The sequence below is a fragment of the Neolamprologus multifasciatus genome, chromosome 3 (assembly GCF_963576455.1).
Source record: "Neolamprologus multifasciatus chromosome 3, fNeoMul1.2, whole genome shotgun sequence".
Lineage (NCBI taxonomy): Eukaryota > Metazoa > Chordata > Actinopteri > Cichliformes > Cichlidae > Neolamprologus > Neolamprologus multifasciatus.
In genome coordinates, this window is record NC_140441.1 from 46,196,392 (window position 1) to 46,217,402 (window position 21,011).

At 42.1% G+C, this 21,011-nt stretch overlaps 1 protein-coding gene, 1 long non-coding RNA gene and 6 other non-coding genes across 8 annotated transcripts in view; 1 reads left to right on the forward strand and 7 right to left on the reverse strand.

The window, feature by feature from the left end:
• LOC146523634 (uncharacterized) overlaps positions 1–21,011 on the reverse strand; it is a 65,966-nt gene that overhangs the window by 23,273 nt on the left and 21,682 nt on the right. The window lies entirely within an intron of this gene.
• On the forward strand, positions 324–9,290 carry LOC146523641 (EH domain-binding protein 1-like protein 1). The gene is made up of 9 exons (XM_085155415.1): positions 324–362; positions 461–973; positions 1,073–1,100; positions 1,208–1,251; positions 1,363–1,474; positions 1,576–1,675; positions 5,542–5,615; positions 7,770–7,884; positions 8,373–9,290. Exons 1-9 carry the CDS (start codon positions 324–326, stop codon positions 8,464–8,466), a joined length of 1,119 nt encoding a protein of 372 aa, XP_085011541.1. The 3' UTR covers positions 8,467–9,290.
• trnae-uuc (transfer RNA glutamic acid (anticodon UUC)) lies at positions 10,990–11,061 on the reverse strand. The gene has a single exon. It is a non-coding gene; the product is annotated as a tRNA-Glu (tRNA).
• Positions 11,457–11,538, reverse strand: trnal-aag (transfer RNA leucine (anticodon AAG)). Its single transcript has one exon. It is a non-coding gene; the product is annotated as a tRNA-Leu (tRNA).
• trnal-uag (transfer RNA leucine (anticodon UAG)) lies at positions 12,507–12,588 on the reverse strand. Its single transcript has one exon. It is a non-coding gene; the product is annotated as a tRNA-Leu (tRNA).
• On the reverse strand, positions 13,582–13,653 carry trnae-uuc (transfer RNA glutamic acid (anticodon UUC)). The gene has a single exon. It is a non-coding gene; the product is annotated as a tRNA-Glu (tRNA).
• Positions 14,214–14,295, reverse strand: trnal-aag (transfer RNA leucine (anticodon AAG)). The gene has a single exon. It is a non-coding gene; the product is annotated as a tRNA-Leu (tRNA).
• Positions 20,796–20,877, reverse strand: trnal-uag (transfer RNA leucine (anticodon UAG)). The gene has a single exon. It is a non-coding gene; the product is annotated as a tRNA-Leu (tRNA).

Consider the following 21,011-nt stretch of genomic DNA (forward strand, 5'->3'; position numbering starts at 1 on the left):
CACTGTGGAAAAAATAATTCTAGTATATGAAACAGATTTAACTAAATTTAAGGATCCCATGTGCCAACACAATACAGAGTAGCTACTTTTTTTTTATCTGTTTAGTTGTACTTAAGCCTTACTGCTTGCTCTGTCTTAACGTGTCGTTTTATGCTTGATTTTAAATTTGTTTTACACATTGCACAGGATTTTATAGTTTTTGGTTTGTTTTCTTGGCGAGGTTTCCTTTGTCAATGCATATACTGGTTAATTAAAGATTCAATGAAACTTAAAAGATAAATATGGTATGTTGCCCTGTTTTGTCTTTTTCTAGTAATTTTTAAATGTTGGATCCATATGACATCAAGCAAAACAACAAAAAGGTGGTTAACAATTTCCTATATTCTCATGAAATATCAAGTACTGATTACTTAATATATGGGAAGTCCTTATAATGTCCTTGTATTTGTACATGTTGCAGGCTTTTAATGGCTTTGCTGAACTTGGAATTTCAAGGTTGATGGAGCCTTCAGACATGGTCATGCTTGCAGTGCCTGACCGCCTCATTGTCATGACCTACCTTAACCAGATCCGCACATATTTCACTGGCCAGGAGCTCAGTGTGCTTCACATAGACAAAGACACCAGTGAGTCCAGTTATGCCGTAGCAGGGGACCGAGAGGCCCAAGACGACCGCGAGGCAACTGTTCGCTACTGCGCCCAGAGACTCCAGGAGGAGGGTATAAGTCTTGAGACTAATGGGAGTGTAAGCACTGCAGAGAAGGACAGTAAAGCCAGCAGGGACGTGGTGCCGCCTCCCAGAACCAAACGCTCGGAGGTTGCTGGGGTGAGTGCAGCTCAGTCTCCAGTGGCGCCACCACGGAGTCATTTTCTGTTCAAGTCTAGCTTCTCTCGTGTCAGAGATGCTGACCTGGTTAAGAAGCGTCGGTCACAGCGCAGGAGCGGGTCAGTCGAAGAAGGAGACATATCAGTGGTATGTTACCTTATGCTGCCTCCCCTGAGTTGTTTATTCCTTTGAAATGTCATTCTTTGTCTTATCTACATTGTGTGTGGATGTTGTTTGTCTCTGCAGGCTGAAGCCCAAAGGAAGTCAGAAACCGGTTAGTTCTCTTTGACTTAAACTAAAAGCAAAAACACAACAACAACAACAGAACTTGGATATAATGATGAATGATTGGTTGCTCATTTTTACATTTTTTTCATGCAGAGAGAATGGATGCTGCGTTAAAGGACAGAAGACCAGAGGGCCAGGTGAGCAAGCAGCTGTTTAACTGTAATTTGTAAAGTGCGTCAGGAAGTCTGTGGAGAATCTTTTGTTCTCCTCTCATCGTCTGCAGAGTGAGTAATTATTGTTGTATCTAGGACCCGAGCGAGTACGTGCTGAATCAAATGGAAGCCTTGGAAGCAGAACAAAATCACGTTGATAACAGAGCAGATGTGGTGGAGAGGAAACTCAGACAGTTGCTGGAAACAGGTAAAATACCCGTTCTACCTGCCCACCATGTTCTAATCTAAGAAAGAGAACAAAGAAGACTTTAACCAAGACGGGAAATTAATGATGGTTTTACCCCACAGGCAGCGACAAGGAGGAGGAGGAGAGGTTGATTCAGGAATGGTTCACATTGGTTAACAAGAAAAATGCTTTAATCCGGAGGCAGGACCATCTACAGCTATTGTAAGACACACACACACACTGCACACACACACACACACTGCACACATTGTGCAGAGGAAACTGTAGAATACCAGTATACCACTGACATTAAGACAAAAATCTCTCCTCTAGGTCCATTTAGCAGCACATGCTTAGCAGAGGCAGGTTACACATATGTATATACTTTATGTGCCACTCTGATGCATCAGAGTGTGAATTGGGGTTAGTATATAGTTAGTATATTGCTCAAGGATATTTGACGTGCCTGGCTGAAGCAGCCAGGGTTCAAACGACCAACTTATCCGATTAGTAGGTGACCTGCTCTGTAACTAGAATAACAGGACGGTGCAGACAACCAGGAGGCCATAGTACTAATCTGTGAGAACTTTAAAGTTCATTCATAATCATTCACCACACCGTAGCCATGTTGTTGAGAAAACTCCAGAATAGCTACTAAACAGACCACATGATGTTAGTGTTTTCCAATTGCTTTTTCTACAAATAGATCCCAAAATACTATGCAGAGTTTATATTTAAATACAGGGGCGATCGTGGCTCAAAGAGTTGCCGGTTCGTCTTGTAATCAGAAAGTTGCCGGTTCGTCTTGTAATCGGAAAGTTGCCGGTTCGTCTTGTAATCGGAAGGTTGCCGGTTCGAGCCCCTGCTCAGACAGTCTCGCTTGTTGTGTCCTTGGGCAAGACACTTCACCTACCTCCTACTGGTGATGGCCAGAGGGGCCGATGGCGCGATATGGCGGCCTCGCCTCTGTCAGTCTGCCCCAGGGCAGCTGTGGCTACAACTGTAGCTGCCTCCTCCAGTGTGTGAATGTGAGAGTGGATGAATAGTGGAATTGTAAAGCGCTTTGAGGGTCTCAAAAAGCGCTTTATAAATGCAATCCATTATTATTATTACATGTTCCATTCCTACTTGCAACACTATAAAAACATCCTTTTCATTTGTGGTTGTTGGTGCATGTTCTGCCAAATGTATGTTTTGCTTGCTTATGCCAAAGATTTTTGCTTTTCTCTGTCGGCAGTTAAAGTTTTTGGTTGCAGGTGCTGTGAGAGGCGACTGACAGATTAAGTCAACCCTCTGACATTTTGTCATTTTTTTCTTGGATTTTGGATGAACAATTAATTACTAATTTATCAACAAGGTTTCTGCTCATGTTCAAACACTAAAAAAACGACCAAAATCTCATTTGGGATGAGTTTCATACACTGTAGTCTTGAGCCCCCCTCATTCCTTCATATTTTGCTGGGAAAATAGGAACTTAATGCAGTGATTTGTTGAAATGTGCAAGAATACATAAAATTACAGCGTTTAAGGCAAAAAAACAAAACAAAAACTCAGTTTGTACAAATTTAACAAGCTTGAAAGTCAATATTTAGTATAACCACCTTCATTCTACAACACAGCTTGAACTCTCCTACACAATGTTTCATGTAATCTTCAGGATTAGTACGTAGGACATTCTTCTTCGGTTGTATCTGTTCTCTTCTCTTATCCCACACTGCTTCTATAATACTAAGGTCCAAGCTCTGCGTAGGCCAAACCATAACTGATAGTGTGGTTTTTCTATCAGGTATGCTTTTAATGCACTCGCAGTGTGTTTGGGATTACTGTTTAATGAAGCTGCTGTCAGACAGATGCTTTCCAGATTGCCGCTCCAGATAGGCGGCTGTAGCTCACGAGGTAGATGCTGGTTCAATCCCAGTCTGCAGGCCAAATGTCATTGGGCAAGATATTAACCCAAAGTTGCTCTCTGATGAATGTGTGTGAATATTAGTGAGCACTTAAAATCATAGAAGAAGATGAATGTGGCATGTTATATGAAGTGCTTTGAGTACTCTGGCAGAGTAGAAGAGTGCTATATAAGAATCAGTCCATTTACCAGATGGTGGATCTGTGTTAATAACTCCATTCATTGTGACTAGCTCTAAGACAGCACTTACTGAATGCAGCTCTAAACTATGTCAGAGAGTTCTTGTGTAATTTTGGCACATGCCAGCCTTTTCTTCCTGTTTTCCTTCCTTAAGAATGGTTTCTCCATGGCCGTCCTTCCACTGACACCATTTATCACGAGGCTTTGGTAACCAGTTGATGGGTCATCAGAAGGGGATCTTTCCTTTTTCTCAAGGACGTGACTTTAAGATATATTGTATATGAGGAATATATTTTTGTAGGTCTGTTTTTACCTTACAATGAAGAGTCCTGTGAAAATGGTCAGGTCCAAGCACAGAACTGAACATAAGTGAAAAAGCAGCCAGTGTCCAAAGAACAACACAGAGACCACTTTGACATGACAGGACAGTCTTAAAGGAGTAAGGGGTGGTTCAAGACTTTTGCACAGTACTGTATATCTCAAGCTGGACTGCTTGGGGACAGCCGTCCTGAATCTATGCAGCTTTTTTTCCTGTAGCAACCGCCTCATATTAAAAAAGTAGATGAATATTGAAATGATGTAGTTATTTTATTTTAGTATTTTACTTTTTTTTAATCACTACTTTAAGCGATTCTTTACATTCTCTACTTGTAAAAATGTTGCTGACTTGCATTATGTACACCAATCAGACATAACATTATGACCACTGATAGGTGAGGTGATTATCTCTTCATCATGACTCCTGTTGGTGTGTAAAATATTAGAAAGTAAATGAGTCAGATCCACAGAGGCCCAGCAGGACTTTAAGGATCTGTTGCTAACATCTTGGTGGCAGAGACCACAGGACATCTGCAGGGCAGTGTTGCCAACTCCTCAGTAAGGAAAATCGCTATTGGCTGTCCTAAAAGTCGCTAAATGACGTCATCGCCTAATTTGCATAATTGGTCATGCTAATATAATTGTAACTTACATTGTAGGAGAGAGAAATAACATCGTGGAAGAGACATAAAGTGAGTAAAAAACGTCCTAAATGCATTTAGAGTTTATTTAGAACTACGAATTAAATTTATTTTAGCAATTATTGTTTTTTTTAATGTCACAATTCCAACCCAGCTCCTTTATCCGGGCTTGGACCGACAAAAGTGACCCGAAATAGGCACTCTGGTGGAGTTACTTTGTGTGTGTGTTTATAAGTAGTTTTAAACCTGATCCACAAAACAGCATAACAGTAAAAGAAGAACTGACTGCGTTACAGTCAGTGGGGGAGCAGCGGCTTCGCTCATGCGCGGTTCATTTGCAGTTGGGACGCATAGGTGTGAACATCTCCTGCCCTGATAGCAGCTGGGGGGGGCTATCCTCCGCCCGTGAGCGCTTTGGCACGGGCGAGGTGCCCACGGCAGTAGCGCTGCTTGTTGAGAGTAAAAGCGATACGCGCTTCACGTCAAAAAGACGTCATAAATAAGTCTCCAATAACACCAGAAAAAGTCGCCAGATTTGTCGCTAGTCGCTTTTTAGAAAAAAAATCGCTAAGGGGGGTTGAAAACTCGCTAAATATAGTGTTGGCAACTTAGCGACAAAGTCGACAAAGTCGCTAAGTTGGCAACACTGCTGCAGGGCTCCAGCGGAGTCCACGTCTCGACGGGAACGTCATTATTAGGCAGGTGGTCGTATTGGTGTATTTGGTAAATTGAGTGATACTCTTATAGCACGTTTCTACTCTGAGTACTCAAAGTGCTTTTTACTACATGCTACCTTCACCCATTCACATGCACAAATTCATACAGTGCTTTTTTCTATGGCTTCAAACGTATTCACACACACACATCTTGGATTTTGGTATTTTACCTCTATTAGCAGATGGTGGAGTGGTCAACTCTGTCATAACACTTTATAGCAAGGATGTTGGTTCAAATCGTGGCTGGGGGTTCCCACCTAAGAAAAAGTTAAATGAAACACAAATGTTGGTGTGTCATAAATCATTTCCATCTGTTCTGATTAACAGGCTTGAAGAACAAGACTTGGAACGAAGATTTGAGCTGTTAAACAAGGAGCTGAGGGACATGATGGCAATTGACGGTATGACTTTCTAACAGTCGGTATTAAACTGTTTCATGTTCCCATAGTGGAGTTAAAACCTTGATTAGGTTTAGTTTAGCTACTGAGATGTGTCAGCAGAGCTAAGAAATGGGAACTGACACCCTCTGTTTAAAAGCAAAACCCTACTGAGAGATCAGCTGCTATTTGGTGCGCTGCGTACATGTACCTATACGTAACTACATACAGGCTTAATCACCGACTTAGCCTGTCAGTAAACTGTTTCTTTCAATCCTCACATGGCAGGAGGAAATGTTTTCACTGCCCACCTCAACAAAACCGTGACACAAAAGCATAGTTTTCATTTTAAATCACATCAAACTCATTAACATGAATTTCATCAGTAACTTTGGCTGTACAAACAAAATATGTTTCACTTCAAACAGCTTCTTGTGACCTTTGACACTAGCACCATCACTTTTTCGACAAATAGAGACAAATTAAATAGAATTTGCACAACAAGAAAATTCAGTTGGTAAAAAAGAAGAAGCATTCAGTGAGTTCAGTACTCGTCACGTGTTTTCCACTGCACATGTTTTCAAAACCAAGCTGCAGAGTCGACAACAGCAGAATGGCCACAACCCTCTAATCACTCAACCTCTCATTCCACAGAAAGCCAGGAGTCACTCAGTGTCTGTGTCACTAGAAATATTACCTGTGGAGTGACGTCCCTGCACAGAGCGTCAGCCTTTAATTTGGCAGGTCTTATCAAGCACAGTTGACAGCCACTAAATTCACCGTGAAACTAGATGTCAGATTTCCTTTTTGACTTTTTATGAATGTTGCCACTTGATATCCTGATATGTGGAACCTACTTTGTAACAGTAAGTTCTAGGGATGCACCGATACCGATACTGTAAAATGTGTGTGTACTCATACTCGTAAAAGTTAACCGATACCATGAACCGATACTATCTTATTTCATTAATCAGAGGGTGGCTTGTCATTTCTGTTGTAGTTTTTTAGATTGGCCACTAGGGGGACTGACGATCCACGGGCAGATGAGGAGTTTGTTCGTCAATGCCAAATACTCAAATTATTTTGTTTGTTTGTTTACAATATGGACACTCTGCAATAATTTAAAAGTTTATTTTATTCGCAAACCTGATTTGTATTTATTTTATTCCAAACAGAAGTGTTTATTTATTATTCTGAAAGCTCGGGACAGTGCCAATAGTTCAGTGATATTCTGTTAAATTACAATGTGGAGACTCTGCAATAATTTAACAGAAGTGCTTATTTTTCACATGAAATTTTTTTGTGGTCATTTTTATTAAGATTTTTTTTTTTTACCGGCAGAGAATAAAATAAAACCTGTCTTCCAATTCATTGCATTTGTGTGTGTGTGTGGTAGAAGTATCGGTTTTTGTACTCGGTATCGGCAAGTACTCAGATCCAAGTATCGGTATCGTATCGGTTTGAAAAAATTGGTATCGTTGCATCCCTAGTATGTTCCACATACCAGGTCTGTCTTGGCCCTGGGTCATGTGACCCAATATTCTGAGTTTCTTGGTGTTTTGTTATTCTTTTTAGTCTAGTTTCATTTCGGTTTATCTAGTTACATTCTGCCATGTTTCATGTCCAAGTTTTCTTTGTTTGTCAAGTTCAAGTCATGTCTGGATTTCCTTATGCTTCCTGTTTTATTTTGAAAGAGTTTTGTGTTATGTTTAGTTTCACGTGTCCTGTCATTATGTTAATTGTTGTCAGCTGTTTTCCCATGTGATTCTACTTCCTTTGATCATTCCTTATGTGTATTTAGTCTGTTAACCTCACCACAGTTTTCATAGGTTTACTCCATTGTTTCTCTGTGTTTTCTCATTTACTCAGTGTTCACAGTTTGTCATAGTTTTTCACTGAGTGTCACAGCCTTTTTGTTAACACAGTGTTCAGGCCTCCTTAGTTTCCCTAGTTCCTTGTTTTTTCTTCTGCAATCAGCCAATAAAGGCTCGCTTTATTTTTGAAACTACGTTTTGTCTCCACCATGTCTGCATCTGGGTCTACCTCTTTCCTCACCCCGCCGTGACAAGGTCTCTGTTGCAGACTTCGTCTATACAGAAAAAAGTAAAAAGCAGCTCGTTACAGCTCGTTTCCTCCCTAAACTGTTCTCTGTCCCACCTCTGTGTCTGTGTGCTGCAGAGTGGCAGAAGACTCAGGCCCATAAACACAGAGAGCAGCTGCTGCTCCAGGAGCTGGTGTCACTGGTGAACCAGAGGGATGAACTGGTCCACAGTATAGATGCCAAGGAGAGAGGGTGAGACACACGATACACACATGATAAACTATTCCTACACTTTCAGATTCAACTAAAAAGTGAATTTTATTAGCAGCCTGTATGAAACATCACAATGAGCCTGGAAGCAAATCATGGTTTCATATTCAGCTTTCAAACACTACTTCCATCTTTTTTGCATTTTTTATTGAACCTCTTGACTCAGCAATAAGTCGGTGATAACATCAGTAGTTTTTGAACAGATTTACTAGTTTCTGATGAGGAATTTACTCCTGTTTAACTGGCCTCACCTTCTGTTTGTAAATGGTAAATGACCTGAGGTGTCAGCCATTCATATACGTTCATACAAGAACAACCTTCCAGTTAGAAGATGACCCGCTCTTCCTCTTGAGCTGCCGTCACCTCACTCATAACTGAAAGACACTTTTAAAGAAAAATGGACATCCACAGTTTTCCCGACACAAAAACATGTGCAGGCAGCTTGTAACCATCTCTCCTCTGGTCCTCAGAGCCGTGGAGGAGGATGAGCGTCTGGAGCGTGGCCTGGAGCAGCGCAGGAGGAAGTATGCTAAACAACAGAAAGAGAAGTGTGTGATGCAGTGACCACCGCAAACTTCCAAATGTTGGGCCAAGGCAGTTTTCTCTCCTCTGTCACCTGCTATCAGAATGAATGATGTGGTTTTAGGTCAGCAGTAAGTGCACATGCACACTGAATCTGAGAAGATTCAGAATTTACATTAAAGTTTGGCTTGAGTGGAAGTTTTGCTCTGCTTTCCATTTTTAATGTCTCAACATGTGCCACTAGGAACCCTTTTGTTACCTGATATATGCACTAGTTAAACCTCATGAACTGTTTGTAATGATGAAGTGGGTTTGAGTGTGGAAATGGTTGGAAAGCCTAGAATAGCTGGCTTAGACTACGGATGATCTATAGATCGTAGAAAGCTCCAGCAGCACAAAGCCAACAGCTTTACAACATTACAAAAAGCAACCGTGTCTCCTGTGTGGGTCCGTTTTGTTTAAAGTTAATGGTTCGAAGCTGAATTCGGTGTAACAGGTGATTTTCAACAGCAGAAATGTAACTGAAACATGAGTCGCCCTGTTGAAATGTGAATGATGTCACTCGCCTGCTGCTCAGCGTGTCAAATCAAAGTTTGTATTTAAGTGTCTCAGAGGTTTTATCTTGTGTGTTTGCAGTTCTCTGTTCATCATTCGTGTGTACTACAGCTTACATCTCGCCAAAAGCAGCGCCTTTTATAAAGTTTTATTAACACCTGTTACATTTACAATATTTGTAAAGATGGGAAAATACTAAAAGCTTAAATACATACACATTTGATGCAATTTTGAATGTGTTTTAAACTGTGGGATTATATTTGGAATTCTTCCATAGAAATTCAAAGTCAATAAACCTTCCTGACACAAAACTGCTTTTGTTACTTTGTTGTCACTTTCTTCTTCTTCTTGTTGCTTTAGCGACAAAAAGTAAAACACTGCTGAGGATTTTATAAAGACTTGTTTGTTCAAAACAAAACAAAACAAAAAAACAAAATAAGGTGGTTTTCAGAATATCAAATAATTGTACGTGGATGCATGTATCTGTATGATTACAGTGTAAAACCTCACTGAACAATAACATGCAGCATGTGTCATAGAGTGACCTGCTGTTTCACATACAAACATTAGGACTGGCTGTAGCTCAGGAGGTAGAGCATGTCACCTACTGATCGGAAGGTTGGTGGTTCGATTCCTGGTTCTGGATGTCAAGTATCCTTGGGCAAGATACTAACCCCAACTTGCTCTCCAATGCATCCATCGGAGTGTGAATGTGTGTGAATGTACTTAGAAAGCACTATGTATAGATAAAGTGCTTGTGAGAGTGGGTGAATGAGGCATGTTGTATAGAGTGCTTTGAGCACTCCGGGAGAGTAGAAAAGTGCTATATAAGAATCAGTCCATTTACCATTTTGTGGATATTTAACAGGCCATTTACAGACTAATATGTAATAATGAGATATATCAATCCTAAACGGCATACCTTTGTGTACATGTCATTTCTAAAGTGTTTATGATAGTTATTTTTAATTTCATCAGACACTTTCCTGTCACAGTTTGGCTGAGATGCTGACTGTGTGGAGTGAGGCGGTGGACCCAAGTGCAGAGAGACAAAACGTGACGTAACAGAAAACGAGCCGTTTATTAAGGCTGGCAAAACTAAACCTAAACCGGGTGAACTGAGGCTAAACATAAAAAATCATGGAAAAGAAACAAGAACATAGAAACCTGACATGAAGACCTGGCATGAATTCAAAACCCTGGAAACATGACATGGACACAAGGCAGGAAAACAGACGGGCGAGGAATGAACGGAAACACACAGGAAGTGATCGGGGGAAGTGGAAACACATGGGGAAGCAGCTGATTAGAAGGCACATAATGAGCCACAGGGGAAGTGAAACTAAACACACTGAACATGATACCAGACCTCTTCAAAATAAAACAGGAAACATAAGGCACACAGACATGAATTTTCTGGATTTCTCGACACACACTCTGAAACCTTGGCACATCACTAGTGGCATCCCATTCTTAATCCATAGGGTTTAATATAATGTCAGCTCGCCCTTTTCTTCTATAACATCCTCCAATCTTCTTTCCACAAGTGTGTATATGGGAGCCTTTTACCATTTGTCCTGAAGTGGCCCTCACCAACTACAAATGCCAGAGCCCTGCTTTGTTTCTGTAATTTGAGGTCATCATATTTTTTATTTTACAAATTTGATAAGTTATTAGCAAAAAAGAGCACCTTTTTTATGTAAAATGGTTTTATTTTGTGTTGTGAATTATTGGTTAATGCACCCTCCCTTGTTTCAAAGATGCTCATTTGATTTTCACATAAACAGCCACCTTGACTCCCCGCTCAAACTAGCAGGCCTGCTTGTGTACATCCTCATCACTGAAAACTGGATAGTCCTGATCTGAACCGTTACCTGTTTTATGCCATGTGCTTAGCCAGAGGTTTGTTGCCTTACCTGATGTTTGCCTTCAGCCAACAACTTTGCCCCATTTAATCCATCGTGGGATTAGCACAAAAACACATTGGCTTGTGGGCAGATTAAAGACATGTTCCCATACCGGGAGTTGAACCCGGGCCACCTGGGTGAAAACCAGGAATCCTAACCGCTAGACCATATGGGACTGCTGCACTGTCATGAAATCAAGGATACTCTTGTCACTCTGCAGCCTTGGTGAGACCAACATAGCAGCACCTTAATCAATTCTCCAGCGGTTGCAGGTTCTGCTCAAAAGCACATTACAAGGGAGTGGACTGGACTTGAAGCACACTTGAGTGGCATGCGGGAAAGTCCACTAACCAGTCAGTGATGAGACCATGAACAAAAAGACACAAAAAACATGCAAGTTGTAAATGACTTTAGAGCACCTGACTAATGTCGTTTGGAAGAATTGCTGCTGATGAGTTTCCTGCATATTTGGACTTGACAGACGTTCTATAACAGATTTGATTTCCACTGTAGCCCTTACAATTTATTGGTAAGGCATGGAAGAAACAAAAGTTTCTCGCTAGAACAGTATGGCAGCAGTGGGATTCGAACCCACGCCTCTGAAGAGACTGGAGCCTTAATCCAGCACCTTAGACCGCTCGGTCATGCTACCATTACGAGTAAGGACCTCATCTCAAAAATCTAGACAGTAAAACTTGAAAAAGTGCAGCACAAAATAGAAGCCCAGAACATTCAGTGATGCTCTTGCTGTTGTAGAAAAACATGTTTAATACTTGCCTGAATGTTTTTGGATAGAATAGGATCTGCCTGCCCTGGTTAAATTCTTATTACAGCAATAGGATTTCAACCCACATGTGTGAGGAGCCCGGAGTCTTAACCCAGATCCTTAGACCACACAATCTAACACCTTACAATGCGGTGGACTTGAAGCACACTTGAGTAGCCACTAACCAGTCAGTGTTGACACTGTGAATAAAAATATATGAAACATCTGCACATGGTAAATGACTTTTGCAAAAGAATTTCTTTTATTCATGTATTAATCACATTATTTTATTGTATAATACCTTGGTGCCACTGGATTTTAGCATGTCTCTCACACTCATACTGGTAACAGATGGTATCTCAGGAAGTTGGAGGGAAGCATTCACACACAAAGGACCCAGAGTGGGAGGAGGAGTCTTTTGTCTCCTTCTCCACTGTAAGAGGTGGCAAGGGAGTGTGAAACTTTCTTTTGGGGGTGGGGGGTACCAAAGGTGTGAAAACAGCTGTGTACTGCCTTCAGTGCCTGTAAGAGGTATGTAACTGAAGGTCATGCTAGACTCAGTTAGGGACTCTGCCCATCGTCTGCCCCGCGATGATGCATTGCTTCACCAAGCTTGGTTTCTGTTCTTGTTATTATTAAAGAATGTTAGCTACCACTCACCGCTTGTCTGCAGGCTTTATTGAATGGAAAACTTCCACAACACTTAACATCACCCTGGTTTGGAAGAATTGCTCTTGATGAGATTCCTGCTTGATTGTACTTGACAGACATTCTGTAACAGATTTGATTTCTACTGCAGCCCTTACAATTTATTGGTAGGGGATGGAGGAAACACGAAAAGAACCTGAAGACTATGGCAGCAGTGGGATTCGAACCCACGTCCCCGAAGAGACTGGAGCCTAAATCCAGCACCTTAGACCGCTCGGTCATGCTACCATTGTGAGTGAGGACCTCGTCGCTAAAATCAGACAGTAAAACTTGAAAAAGTGCAGCACAAAATAGAGCACGATCTGATATCCTCATGTTGGTGTTGTTCCCAGATCATCATACTAAAGGTTGTTCCAGGATCAACATTGCAAGTGACCAATAAGAATGTTGTGATGTCATACTTTTGCGACTTCGGGAAAAAACGGCGTAAAACAAAAAACTACTTAAGCTGCGAGAAACCGCCTTTGTCCGCCGATCAACGGACCCTAACCCTAACCCTTTAATAAATGCTAAGCAGAATTGATACTGTCCTTGCAACATTGGAATTTCATAAATGCACGAATGGGTTGGTGCGCAAAAGAATAACGTCACAATAATGTGATTGGTCACTTGCAATGTTGAACCTGGAACAACATTTTCATGATGATCTGGGAACAACACCAACACGAGGATATCAGATCATCCCAAAATAGAAGCCCAGAACATTCAGTGATGCTCTTACTGTTGTAGAAAAACATGTTTAATACTTTTTGGACACAAAAACATCTGCCTGTCCTGGTCAAAACCTGTTCATCAACCCTGATTAACAATGGGCTCTTGGCTCAGTTTCATCATTGTCGATATGCAACTTGTCATAACCACTGATCAACAGGCAGGATCACCATTCACAGAGAGTCAAGGAACGGTTGCAATCACAGCATTGTAAGATAGCAAAAGACGTACGTTTAATGCACCGTCCCTTGTTTCAAAGATGCTCATTTGATTTTCACATAAACAACCACCTTGACTCCCCGCTCAAACTAGCAGGCCTGCTTGTGTACATCCTAATCACTGAAAACTGCATAGCCCTGATCTGAACCGTTACCTGTTTTATGCCATGTGCTTAGCCAGAGGGTTGTTGCCTTACCTGATGTTTGCCTTCAGCCAACAACTTTGCCCCATTTAATCCATCGTGGGATTAACACAAAGAACACATTGGCTTGTGGGCACATTAAAGACATGTTCCCATACCGGGAGTTGAACCCAGGACGCCTGGGTGAAAACCAGGAATCCTAACCACTAGACCATATGGGACTGGTTAGGTAGTACGCCACTGTCGTGCTCCTGGGTGAGAACCAAATATCCTAACCACTAGACCATATGGGACTGGATAGGTAATGCGCCACTGTCGTGCTCGTGCTCCTGGGTGAGAACCAGGCATTCTAACTGCTAGACTGATAGATAGACTAGATATGGGACTGCTCCACTGTCATGAAAATCAAGGATACTCTTGTCACTCTGCAGCCTTGGTGAGACCAACATAGCAGCACCTTAATCAATTCTCCAGCGGTTGCAGGTTCTGCTCAAAAGCACATTACAAGGGAGTGGACTGGACTTGAAGCACACTTGAGTGGCATGTGGGAAAGTCCACTAACCAGTCAGTGATGAGACCATGAACAAAAAGACACAAAAAACATGCAAGTTGTAAATGACTTTAGAGGACCTGACTAATGTGATTTGGAAGAATTGCTCTTGATGAGTTTCCTGCATGTTTGGACTTGACAGACGTTCTATAACAGATTTGATTTCCACTGTAGCCCTTACAATTTATTGGTAAGGCATGGACGAAACAAAATTTTGTCGCTAGAACAGTATGGCAGCAGTGGGATTCGAACCCATGCCTCCGAAGAGACTGGAACCTTAATCCAGCACCTTAGACCGCTCGGTCATGCTACCATTACGAGTAAGGACCTCATCTCAAAAATCTAGACAGTAAAACTTGAAAAAGTGCAGCACAAAATAGAAGCCCAGAACATTCAGTGATGCTCTTGCTGTTGTAGAAAAACATGTTTAATACTTGCCTGAATGTTTTTGGATACAATAGCATCTGCCTGCCCTGGTTAAACTCTTATTGCAGCAATAGGATTTCAACCCACATGTGTGAGGAGCCCGGAGTCTTAACCCAGATCCTTAGACAACACAATCTAACACCTTACAATGCGGTGGACTTGAAGCACACTTGAGTAGCCACTAACCAGTCAGTGTTGACACTGTGAATAAAAATATATGAAACATCTGCACATGGTAAATGACTTTTGCAAATGTTGAGACAACGCTGGTCTCTGCGATTCTTTTGGTCCTGGTAGAGATCACGCGGAGATGTTTCCATGTTTTACACAATCCTTTTATTGTCCATTATTCTTACAGATGCATCTGGAGATCAGCACACTGCATTCCTATGCAGTCCTATGCTAAAGGCTGATCTAAAGAACTCCACACAACAGTTATAACCTCTGGTCTCCTCCCCCTACAGTAAACACCCCCACAATGGAAATACACTAGTACAGTGGCCAAGGGTGCTGACACCCTGACCCCCACCTCCTTTTAAGGTAGTGTCCGTTTGCCCTTTGTCTGCCCCTCACCCTCAGTAACTCTTGTTTCATGCCCTGGGGGTGGGGGTTGATTTTCCTTCTGCCCTGAACCTCAGTTCTTTGTTCCCATCCCAGGCCTATTTTCTATTTTGTATCCTTACACCCATTACCACAATATTATAGTGTTGCAAGCAATCACAACTATATTCTCTTTAACGTTGATGTACATTAAGGAATCTATTCTCAACAATCCCCATTTTGATCTCTCCAATGAGAGATCACATCACACCTCTCCTTCATCCTAGGGCATAACTGGTTTCCTAAACCTGACCAGACCTGGTGTGAATGCTTTCGTCACTTCCTGAGATAAACTCTGTTTAACTGCTTGAGAAGGGTGGTGTGAAGTAGATAGCCTTCAACATCTATTCCCTCAGTCTTCTTTTTCCAGCGTGGGGTGAGTCTCTGCGTTCTTCCGTCTCTTCTTTCTTCAGTCTCAGGGGTAGACTACCCTGAGACCTTGCCACAGACCAGGGGATTATTCTGCCCCTGTGGTTGAGGTCTGGGTGTTCTCTGACTCGTCTGAGTCAGGGCTCGATTCCCCTTTTGGTGCTCAAGTTGCTCCTTGCTCCTTCACCGACCTTCCTGGCTCCTAAGCTACTGTACACTAGCTCCAGTGGTACCCGGCTTCGCGTTTGCCCTTCAGTCGAACAGCGTGCGATGTCCTGTCCACCAACTCGATTGGTCCTGTCCACCTCGGCTCCAACCACTTTCTTTTAATCACTTTCAGATGTACCCACCAGACTTCCGACATTGTGCTTCCTGCAGCAAGCTGTGCTCTCTCTCTCTCTTGCTCGCTCTTGAAGCCTTCTCTCCAGGTCTCAGTCTGCATCTTATGGGTGATCTCCTTCAGTCAGTTTTGTTACTGAACCTGTAATTAAAAATTAAAACTACCCCGGCAAACCCCTTTTGCCACATGGTCCTTGCCCTGTGTCAATTCAAAACAATTAGAGATGCACAATAAAGTTGCCCGTTCTCTCTTAAAAATTCCAGGGCTTCTCCCATAGAGTAGCTCTGCTCCAGGCCTGTAAACCTGTGTTTAAAAAATTGGCCAGTGGTGTCCTGCTGCAAATCATGTGATTAAATCATATGATTAACCCTCTGCTGTAGAAAAAGTGGTGTAGATGTTAGCCCAGTGCATCTTGTATGCACACTTTCTCACAGTGACCTCTGCACTGTAAATAATACAAGGTCATGAATAACACACCGCTGTTAAATTCACAGACACAGAAAGTGGCAATTAAAAGGTTAAGTCAGCACGGCCCAAAAGCCCATGCAACCTGCTGCTGTCATCTTTCTGCTCCTGTAAAAAGAAACATACATCCACCCTTTTGTCTCTCTGGGTGGAGGTGCAATCTTGCATATTGGTGTCAAGTCAGTCCAGTCAGTCCCCGTGTTTATTGCTGATAGCAGAACCTCTTGTGTCACATTAAGTTTCTACTGCCAGCAATATGACGACATTTCAAAAAGAACAAAAAAAGAATTTTAGAATGGATTACCTCGCGAAATCCTTTTAGGCAGGGACTCATTATCTGATTGCGTCCCAAATAAGTGACTTTCTCCAGAGCCCATTGTAATGTGGAGAAGCTCAGTTTGGGACAATTTTCAAGCCAAAAATTTAGTATAGCGCTTTCAGATCCAATCGTGCAGGCCTGCTTGTAGGAGAGAAAATTGTCAAACAAAACTTTCAGTGCACTGTTAAAAATTAAAAATACCAGAATAACCAAATATATAAAATCGTAGTCTTAGGACTATTCTAAGAATAGTCTTAGGACTAGTCTTAGGACTAGTCTTAGGACTATTCTGGGACAATATTCTTGTCCCAAAATATTCCTTCTCTAAAAATTAAAACACACCAAATCTAATTGGCAGGTTCAACTTGGTAACAAACGAAAAATGTATCAGCCAATTAAATCCCCAAACCTTTCATATTCATGTATTTTGTACTTATGTATGTCATTTTATTTACCTTCCCCCTTTTTTCTGAAACAAAACTTCTTTTGCTCCACCTTTTTGTTTCAGAAACACCTAAATAAAAATTAAAAATCTCAATCATAGTCAGGCACAGCTAAATCCTAATGCTTGCGAGTTACCATAGGCAACCACGCTGTGTGTTGTTAACCCCTTCTACAGGTACCCTCTTGTGATGTGTGCACTTCCTGTATGATTTTGTGCTACCCCCAGTACATGTTGTGTGCACGTGAGGTGTTGCCTTTCCGTTTTGTCCAGCAGTGCACTTGCATACCTTAGTGCTTGTCTTCCTCCCCGTTTTGTGGTGGTCTGGACACTTTTTCTATTCTTCACTTCAAGGCAGTCGTTTGTCTCCCTGGATTCCTTAACCCAATTTGATTCCCCAGACTAAAACAACATTCCTGTGTCCTCACTTGCTCCTCTCACTCCGTTCTCCTCTCCCACTTTGCAGTCCAATGGCAGTCAGTTCGCTTCAGCTTTGTCCTGTGTATTCTCCCACCGTCTCTTTCATTGCCATTTTGCTCCAAACATGGCAAATGTCAAACTCAGAAAGTCTCCTCAAAAGTCCTTCACCCACAGTGAAGTTGCAGCTTGCTGGAACTGCATCTCTCCATCCATTCAGTCGTGATGATGGATCTTCTCTTTCTTTCTCTGATGTCGTTTGCCCATAGCGCTGCTGGACCTCTATGCTCAGGACTCTGCTGTTGTCTCTTGGCCTGCTGTCCACTGTTGATGTTCATGTCTGTGCTTCTGGAACTGCACTCCGTGTCTTCAAGAAGCGATTAGCTTCCTTGGAGCTTGCTTTTTCAGGATGAGGACGGGAAGCTGCAAAACAATTCAGCCAAAACTTGGGCTGGGTGTTTCTAATGATCTTTACCTATAATTGTCTTCCGACTGCTGCTTGTGGAGAATTGATCAAGGTCCATCTCCCCACCTGCAAGTGACACACTGAGACAACTTGATCATTCACTGTCCTGGTCTGGAGTCTGTGGACTCCGTGTTTATGTTTAAGTTTATTAACATTCTGTGGTTTTGTTTATTTTGGGTTGTTTCTAATTATCCCTAGTGTTTTGTGTCCTCTGTGCCCTCCTGTTCCACATTCCTATGTTCTGTCTCCCCAGTCTGTGTTAAATTTGCATCTGTGTTAGAGTTCAGTTGGTGTGTTTCCTGTTTTATTTTGAAGGTCTTTCAGTGTTTCTAGTTTCACTTCCCCTTGTGTTGTAATGTCCAATTAATTCCAGCCGTGTCTCTCTCCTGTCTTAAAAACCCTGAAAGTAAGATTTTAGTTGTTCTTGACTGAGAAAAACAAAACCCTCTTCATATTATTATTACTTTTTTTTCATCAACCACACTCCTATTCTGTTTTTCTTTTGTGTCCACTAAGGGCAGCTGGTGACCTGCAGTATCACCCGCTCCCCTCAGTTGGAGACAGTTCCCCTCTCACAATTCCACACTTTTTTTGTTTTGGTATTTTTTCTTTTCATTTTTACCCTTTTTTTTTTTTTTACCCCATTGTTTTACACCCGCACATCAACCTCTTAATCCACTTCTCCAACCTCTCTTTTCCTTTCTCCCCAACTGCTCTCATCTAGTTGTTGATCAAATTCTCCATATTATTACTATTATTGTTTTGTCAATAATCCCCTGTAATCCGCTCTGTCTCCCCTTTTGTCCCTCAAAGGAACACACACACACACACACACACCTCTATTTTGCTCCTCACCTCCATTTTGCCCCCCAGGGCACTTACACACACCTCCTCCATTTTGGTCATCAGGTAGTTTAAACACACACCTACACAACTTTCCTTTGTCCTCAAAGGAGCACCCCCCCACACACACCTTTTGTTCTTCAGATTCAGCCACATGCTACTCACTGCACAATCACACTTTGCAAACCTAAGATTTCTTAAAACACAAACTCACAACAAAGTAGAATTTAGGGAGGAATTTTAACCAATCTTCTCCCTCGGCCTCAAACCATTTTAGTAGAATTTAGGGAGGAATATTTAGCCAATCTTCTCCCTCGGCCTCAAACCGTTTTAGTAGAATTTAGGGAGGAATATTTAACCAATCTGCTCCCTCGGCCTCAAACCGTTTTAGTAGAATTTAGGGAGGAATATTTAGCCAATCTTCTCCCTCGGCCTCAAACCGTTTTAGTAGAATTTAGGGAGGAATATTTAACCAATCTGCTCCCTCGGCCTCAAACCGTTTTAGTAGAATTTAGGGAGGAATATTTAGCCAATCTTCTCCCTCGGCCTCAAACCGTTTTAGTAGAATTTAGGAAGGAATATTTAGCCAATCTACTCCCTCGGCCTCAAACCGTTTTAGTAGAATTAGGGGGTCCTAAATCAAACCAGGCATCAAACCTAGCTCCAGAAACGCCGTCTGGGCCTATGAATTCGTCAACTCATAGGAGGGGCAGCCACATCCAAGGACAATGGAATTTAGAAAGTCCTGCTTTCTGGGCCTCCAACCCACACTTTTAGAGAAACCAGCTCTGTTCTACACACATCTCTTATCAAAATTTACGGACTTCTGCGTTCAGGACACTTTTGGGTGAAATTTAGCTTAATTTCCAATATGCAGATTTGATTAAACAGGTTCTGCTTACCTTGTTTTTTGCCGGCAATGCCCTCAGTGTCCATTCCGCTTCAGCCAAGGTCCAAATGGAGATCAACTACCAAGATCCGGGTCACGGGCACCAAATTGTTGCGACAACGCCGGTCTCTGCGATTCTTTTGGTCCTGGTAGAGATCACGCAGAGATGTTTCCATGTTTTACACAATCCTTTTATTGCCCATTATTCTTACAGATGCATCTGGAGATCAGCACACTGCATTCCTATGCAGTCCTATGCTAAAGGCTGATCTAAAGAACTCCACACAACAGTTACAGTTATAACCTCTGGTCTCCTCCCCCTACAGTAAACACCCCCACAATGGAAATACACTAGTACAGTGGCCAAGGGTGCTGACACCCTGACCCCCACCTCCTTTTAAGGTAGTGTCTGTTTGCCCTTTGTCTGCCCCTCACCCTCAGTAACTCTTGTTTCATGCCCTGGGGGTGGGGGTTGACTTTCCTTCTGCCCTGCACCTCAGTTCTTTGTTCCCATCCCAGGCCAATTTTCTATTTTGTATCCTTACACCCATTACCACAATATTATAGTGTTGCAAGCAATCACAACTATATTCTCTTTAACGTTGATGTACATTAAGGAATCTATTCTCAACACAAAAGAATTTCTTTTATTCATGTATTAATCACATTATTTTATTGTATAATACCTTGGTGCCACTGGACTTTAGCATGTCTCTCACACTCATACTGGTAACAGATGGTATCTCAGGAAGTTGGAGGGAAGGATTCACACACAAAGGACCCAGAGTGGGAGGAGGAGTCTTTTGTCTACTTCTCCACTGTAAGAAGTAGCAAGGGAGTGTGAAACTTTCTTTGGGGGTGGGGGGTACCAAAGGTGTGAAAACAGCTGTGTACTGCCTTCAGTTCCTGTAAGAGGTATGTAACTAAAGGCCATGCTAGACTCGGTTAGGGACTCTGCCCATCGTCTGCCCCGCGATGATGCATTCCTTCACCAAGCTGGTTTCTGTTCTTGTTATTATTAAAGAATGTAAGCTACCACTCACCGCTTGTCTGCAGGCTTTATTGAATGGAAAACTTCCACAACACTTAACATCACCCTGGTTTGGAAGAATTGCTCGTGATGAGATTCCTGCTTGATTGTAGTTGACAGACATTCTGTAACAGATTTGATTTCCACTGCAGCCCTTACAATTTATTGGTAGGGGATGGAAGAAACACGAAAAGAACCTGAAGACTATGGCAGCAGTTGGATTCGAACCCACGTCCCCGAAGAGACTGGAGCCTAAATCCAGCACCTTAGACCGCTCGGTCATGCTACCATTGCGAGTAATGACCTCATCGCAAAAATCTAGACAGTAAAACTTGAAAAAGTGCAGCACAAAATAGAAGCCCAGAACATTCAGTGATGCTCTTACTGTTGTAGAAAAACATGTTTAATACTTTTTGGACACAA

What these genes read in the sequence shown, in the direction of transcription:
- LOC146523641 (XM_085155415.1), top strand. Translation starts at nt 324, where the DNA reads ATGTTGGATCCATATGACATCAAGCAAAACAACAAAAAG. An exon ending in CCAAAGGAAGTCAGAAACCG is followed by an intron (nt 1,101 to 1,207) that starts GTTAGTTCTCTT and finishes TTTTTCATGCAG; the next exon opens with AGAGAATGGATGCTGCGTTA. An exon ending in CAGACAGTTGCTGGAAACAG is followed by an intron (nt 1,475 to 1,575) that starts GTAAAATACCCG and finishes TTTACCCCACAG; the next exon opens with GCAGCGACAAGGAGGAGGAG.